At 54.9% G+C, this 6,329-nt stretch overlaps 1 protein-coding gene across 8 annotated transcripts in view; it reads left to right on the top strand.

The window, feature by feature from the left end:
• LOC695543 (cocaine esterase) overlaps positions 1–5,725 on the top strand; it is a 12,403-nt gene extending 6,678 nt beyond the window's left edge. For 4 of the 8 annotated variants that reach the window (XM_015126353.3, XM_077984153.1, XM_077984154.1 and 1 more), the window contains exons 3-12: positions 208–349; positions 1,497–1,630; positions 1,712–1,970; positions 2,399–2,497; positions 2,781–2,921; positions 3,043–3,123; positions 3,395–3,539; positions 3,954–4,091; positions 4,596–4,668; positions 5,132–5,725. In XM_015126353.3, the coding sequence (XP_014981839.3) occupies positions 208–349; positions 1,497–1,630; positions 1,712–1,970; positions 2,399–2,497; positions 2,781–2,921; positions 3,043–3,123; positions 3,395–3,539; positions 3,954–4,091; positions 4,596–4,668; positions 5,132–5,318 (1,399 nt within the window). In that variant the 3' untranslated portion in view covers positions 5,319–5,725. Of the gene's footprint in view, positions 1–207; positions 350–1,496; positions 1,631–1,711; positions 1,971–2,398; positions 2,498–2,780; positions 2,922–3,042; positions 3,124–3,394; positions 3,540–3,953; positions 4,117–4,532; positions 4,669–5,131 lie in introns of all 8 variants that reach the window. The other 4 variants (XM_077984150.1, XM_077984155.1, XR_013410996.1 and 1 more) reach the window with 3 other exon arrangements.
• Positions 5,726–6,329: the final 604 nt, after the last annotated feature.

Below are 6,329 nucleotides of genomic sequence, written 5' to 3' on the forward strand. Positions count from 1 at the left end.
CTCAAGACCTCCCTGGAAGTCCAAGCTCCATCCCAGCTTCCCCAGAGCCTGTGGCCTGTAACTTGGTGGGAAGGGATTTTTGGGAGGGATCATGTGTGGGCAGGGTATTGTGAGAGGGGCTGAGGGTGGCTGGGAGCACAGCTGAACCCAGGGTCTGGTTTTGGCCACAGCCTGGCCCCTGGACTGATTATTTACCCTGGTTACTAGGTGTCTGCAGGACCTCACTACACTGGAGTCAGAATTTTATAGCCAGTTCAATGTGACCATCCCTTTGGTCCCCATGTCCGAGGACTGCCTGTACCTCAGCATCTACACGCCGGCCTACAGCCATGAAGGCTCTAACCTGCCGGTAGGTGTCAGACCACAGTTCACTGGGGGTTGGAGGACAGTTCTTCTGCAAGTAGGTAGAAAGGACAATATTAGCACAGGCCCTGCTGCAGAGTGGACTGTGCTGAGAAGCTTCTCACTCTCAGGTCTGAGAAATGCTCCTTACCCAGGCTGGGCAGCTGATCCCCGGGCATGAGGTCACAGAGTTCTGGCTGCTCCCAGAGGTCAAAGGCTGTGGCTCTGGGCTGGACCCAGGACTCACCCAGCCAACTGATGCGCAGGACATCCACCTAAGTGCCCAAGGGCTGCACCTTGAGGTGACCAAGAACCCCAGCCATGGATAATCTGTTGGGTCTATGAGAATGGGCACACACAAAAACTTTTTTTTTTTTTGAGACGGAGTCTCACTCTGTTGCCCAGGCTGGAGTGCAGTGGTGCAATCTCGGCTCACTGCAAGCTCCGCCTCTGGGTTCATGCCATTCTCCTGCCTCAGCCTCCTGAGTAGCTGGGACTACAGGCGCTGGTCACCAAGCAAGGCTAATTTTTTTTTGTATTTTTTTAGTAGAGACAGGGTTTCACCGTGTTAGCCAGGAAGGTCTTGATCTACTGACCTTGTGATCCGCCTGTCTCGGCCTCCCAAAGTGCTGGGATTACAGGCGTGGCCACCGTGTCTGGCCACAAAAACTTTTTTTTGTTAGAGATGGTATCATGCTCTGTTGCACAGGCTAGAATGCAGTGGCATGAACATAGGTCTCTATAACCTCGAATTCCAGGGTGATCCTCCCACCTCAACCTACCGAGTAGCTGGGACTGCAGGCCTATGCCACCATGCCTGGCTAATTTTTAAAACATTTTCTGTTGAAAGGGGGTCTCACTATGTGGTTCAGGCTAAGGACATTTTTGATTAATGTTCATGTGGAGCTGTCAGGGAGACGCCCCTTTTCTTTCCACTTCGGTGAGTTTTCTGGGACAAATGAAACCAGGCTTTGATACAGGGGCTGGTCTTCCTGATAGATCTTGGATGCTTAACAATTGGCCCATGTAATGAATTTGTGCTGGTGTTCTAATGGGGAGGTAGACAGAGGCAAAGCACTGGTTGGTCTAGGTAGTGGCCCTGGTGGGGTTCAGGCTGGGTGGGAGCATCATGGTAGCTGCCTTGATTTCCCCAGGTGATGGTGTGGATCCACGGTGGTGCGCTTGTTATTGGCATGGCTTCCATGTATGATGGTTCCATGCTGGCCGCCTTTGAGGACGTGGTGGTGGTCACCATCCAGTACCGCCTGGGTGTCCTGGGCTTCTTCAGGTGAGACTAGGGCTGGGCTGGGCCTTGGGGGCTGAGCGGGGCCAGGACAGCCCTGTGATCCCTGTCCCTGCTACTTCTCAGCACTGGAGACAAGCATGCAACCGGCAACTGGGGCTACCTGGACCAAGTGGCCGCACTACGCTGGGTCCGGCAGAATATCGCCCACTTTGGAGGCAACCCTGACCGTGTCACCATTTTTGGCGAGTCTGCGGGTGGCACGAGTGTGTCTTCACTTGTTGTGTCCCCCATGTCCCAAGGACTCTTCCATGGGGCCATCATGGAGAGTGGCGTGGCCCTGCTGCCTGGCCTCATTGCCAGCTCAGCTGATGTTATCTCCACGGTGAGTGCCCTCAGCTGCAGAGGCCTAGGCCTGCTACCTCCTCTCATACCCCTCAGAGCCTCTGTCTGTTAACCAGGGATGACAAGAGCCATTCAGGAGCAGGCACCAGGAGCTGCCGCCTACCTTGGAATTGCTGGGGGGCTCCAGGGTCAGAATGCACATCCTTCTGCCATTGCAGAGGCCAAGTTTGTTCTGTGGCCTCTGTGCAAAGTTGTCACCCTAGGGATCCCCATCATGAGGGGAACCATCTAGGCAGATGGGATGGTCCTTCTTTCTGGGACTTCTGAGTTGGAACAGTGTCAGAACTGCAGGAATTCATATGCAGTACCCTGTGAGATTTGGGGTGCCCCTGCCCCCTGCCAGGGCCTTGGAAAACTCCCCTCCTCTACCTGGAAGGATGAGCCAGCCCCTGCCTGGTCCCTTTGCAGGTGGTGGCCAACCTGTCAGCCTGTGACCAAGCTGACTCTGAGGCCCTGGTGAACTGCCTGCAGGGCAAGAGTAAAGAGGAGATTCTTGCAATTAACAAGGTCGGTCTAAGCAGATGTGGGTGTAGAGAAAGGGGTGCAATAGGCATGGGGCTGGCAGGCCTGCATGGCCCTCATATCCCCTGGGCACATTATCTCATTTGCATGCCTGGGTGTCATAGCCCTGGGTGGGGACAGAATGTCGGTGCATGCTGAGCCAAACATTGATCTCCTGGGGTGGATATGAGCATCCGGGGATGAATCGGGAAGGAGTGGAAGGTACTCAGAGGGAATTGGAAGGTGTCTGGGACCTGACCTTGTTCCCTGACCTTGCATTTCCCCTCAGCCTTTCAAGACGATCCCTGGAGTGGTGGATGGGATCTTCCTGCCCAGGCATCCCCAGGAGCTGCTGGCCTCTGCTGACTTTCAACCTGTCCCCAGCATCATTGGTGTTAACAATGATGAATTCGGTTGGATCATCCCCAAAGTGAGGCCCAACCCAAGCCCTCAAGTGCCTGGGGAGCCCATCTGGTAGTGGGGAGTGTTCAGGGCTTCGTAGTTCCAGGCTCATCCCATCCCCAACTACAGACTCTCTCCTGGCCACCCAGGTCATGGGTATCTATGACACCCAGAAGGAAATGGACAGAGAGGCCTTCCAGGCTGTTCTGCAGAAAATGTTAACGCTGACGGTAAGGCTCCTGGGGTCCCTCGCCAATGGAGAAGGGCTCCTCTCCTGTCCTGAGGCAGAGGAAATTCAACCCCCAGATACCCTGCCTATGTAGTGACCCCCATGAGCAAAGGCCCGAGTGTGTGTGTGCTTCGGGGTGGGGTCACCTCAGAGCCTCGCCTTTGCTCCCCCTTCCTGTTCATTTCACGGTCCATCTCCCCAAGCCCGAGGCCACCTCCTCCCTGCCCCTGACATCCAGCGTAACCTGCCTCTTCCTGATCCACCTGGGGTAGATGTTGCCGCCTACATTTGGTGACCTGCTGATGGAAGAGTACGTTGGGGACAATGGGGAGCCCCAGAACCTCCAAGCCCAGTTCCAGGAGATGATGGCAGACTCCATGTTTGTGATCCCTGCACTCCAAGTAGCACATTTTCAGCGTGAGTATATTTGGCCCTAAGGCCTGACTGGCAGGGGTACAGCTCAGGGCTGTGGGTCCTAGGTGCGACCTGCTGCTGTCCGGGTCCCCACCCATGTTTTTTGGGCCCCTGGGACACTTGAGGTCCATCACTGCAGTAAATCCTCACGGCTAGCCCAAGAGACAGACATTTCCCCGTTTCACAGATGAGGAAATTGAAGTTAGGGACTTTCAGTGACTTGCCCAAGATGATACAGCTAAGAAGTCTGAGGCCATGATTTATCCCGTCTCTTCCTCTGCTCCTGCCCCAGCCTGGGGCTCCACACCCCACTGTCCAGATTCCAGCCAGCTTTGGACCTGGGTATCTTATCCCCATGGGTGAGGAAAGAAGTCTTCAGGGGAGGGGCCACTGTGTCACAGGCTGTCCACCCCACAGGTTCCCGGGCCCCTGTGTACTTCTATGAGTTCCAGCATCAGCCTAGCTGGGTCAAGAATATCAGGCCGCCGCACGTGAAGGCAGACCATGGTGATGAGCTTCCTTTTGTTTTCGGAAATTTCTTCTGGGGCAACTACAGTGAGTCTTATTCCTTTCCCGGGAGGTGGGCTGGGTCCCTGGCTGGGTCCCTGAGGGGTGATTAATTGTCCTCACTGCCCAGATAAGGAAACTGAGGCTCAGAGACAGGATGAGATCAGGCGTCCAAGATGTTACAGCTCCAAAGGCTGTGTCAGGATTAGAATTCATGATTCTTCAGACTGTGGCCTGTGCTCCCTCCATCCCTCCCCACACTTGGGTGTCTGCCTGGTGCAGCGAAGATGTTTCAGGGACATGTTTGTTTCTTCAATGACTGCCAGTGACAGAAGGGAGAAGGGGCCTTCAGGGCCAGGAAGGATGGAGTCAGCCAGAGCCTGGGCTAAGGGGAAAGTTTGGAAAAGGGGAGGACTGGCTTCTGAGGGCAGTGGGAGACAAAGCAGAGAAATGGGACTGGGGACTAAGGGCTGGGGGGTCATGGACAAGCTCCACCTGGAATGCTGAGGTGGGCCATCCTGACCAAGACACATGTCCCCTTCCTCTCTGCAGTTAAATTCACTGAGGAGGAGGAGCGGCTAAGCAGGAAGACCATGAAGTACTGGGCCAACTTTGCTCGAAACGGGTGAGACGGCACACCCCTGCCTCAACCTCCCCGGGTTGGGGGGCTTGTGCCCATCCAGCAATCTCCTAGTCTGGGGTGACCTCATGAGCACACCCACATCCTTAATCACATGATAGCCCCTTCCCCAGCCGCGGGACCCACTTGGACAGGGTGACAGTGCCGTGGGGCAGTGGACACGCTCCATCTCCCCGCTCTACCTGGAGGGTGGGCACCAGTGCTGTGCCACCGTCAGGGTCTCCCTCCCAGAGAGAGGGACACATCAGAGCCGGCCGCCCCGCCCCCACTGGAGCTGACACTAGCTGGAGGGAATTTGTTTCCTGTTTCTGGAAGCCTCCCCACTTCTACCCCAAGCCCACCTGGCCTGCTTGGCTGCCTTGCCTGACCAGAGTCAGGGTGCTCAGGTCTGGGCTCCAGGGGCTCAGAATGACCCTCGTATCGCCCTGCTGGGACGGCATGTCTACAGGAACCCCAACGGCGAGGGTCTGCCACACTGGCCGCTGTTCGACCAGGAGGAGCAATACCTGCAGCTGAACCTACAGCCTGCAGTGGGCCGGGCTCTGAAGGCCCACAGGTTCCAGTTGTGGACGACGGTGCTGCCCCAGAAGATCCAGGAGCTCGAGGAGCCTGAAGAGAGACACACAGAGCTGTAGCTCCCTTTACAGGGTGTGGGCTCGCTTACAGGCGAGCGTCAGCCTGCTGTGCCCACACACCCACTGAGGAGAAAGAAGTTGATTCCTTCATTCACTTAGCCATTCATTCATTCTTCTGTCCATGCATTCAGAAAGCATTTATTAAGAACTTACTCAGGCATGATGACTCATACCTGTAATCCCAGCTATTGGGGAGGCCGAGATGGGAGGATGGCTTGAGGCCAGAAGTTTGAGACCACCCAGGGCAATACAGTGAGACCCCTTCTCAAAAAAGAGAGAGAGAGAGGGAATGATTAGAAACTAAATAGGAAAATTTTGAGCTTCAAGTCAGTGACAAGTAAAAAAGATTTCTAACAAACAAAGAAAACAAAATATAAGGAGAAAAAAAAACATGAGAAAAATAAAAATAAGAGAATAACAGGCCAGGCACTGTGGCTCATGCCCATAATCCCAGCACTTTTGGGAGGTCAAGGTGGACAGATCACCTGAGGACAGGAGTTTGAGACCAGCCTGGCCAACATGGTAAAACCGCATCTCTACGAAAAATACAACAATTAGACGGGCGCAGTGGTGCACACCTGTAATCCCAGCTACTCAGGAGGCTGAGGCAGGCAGGAGAATGACTTGAACCCAGGAGGCAGAGGTTGCAGTGAGCTGAGATTGTGCCACTGCACTCCACCCTGGCCAACAAGAGCGAGACTCCGTTTCCAAAGAAAAAGAGACAAAAGAAGCTACAGCATGATGTTAGTTACCAAACCTGGCACGGGTCCTCTCTTTTTAGACACACTCGATAGATCCCACCACTGAACTGTGGATGGGCAAACCCCAGTGGAAACCCACCCTCCCCAACACCCCACTGAGCGCTGGGCCCCATCCTCCCTCCCTCACCTCCACCTTCTCCCTGCCTTCTCTCTTCTCTCCTCTGAGCCCCCAGGCCTTTCCCATTTTGAGGGAGGTGTTTGAAGAATGTTGCCCACACCTGAGCATGAGAAGCCTATGTCTGTTCATCCC

This window comes from Macaca mulatta, chromosome 20 (assembly GCF_049350105.2).
Source record: "Macaca mulatta isolate MMU2019108-1 chromosome 20, T2T-MMU8v2.0, whole genome shotgun sequence".
NCBI classification, from domain to species: domain Eukaryota; kingdom Metazoa; phylum Chordata; class Mammalia; order Primates; family Cercopithecidae; genus Macaca; species Macaca mulatta.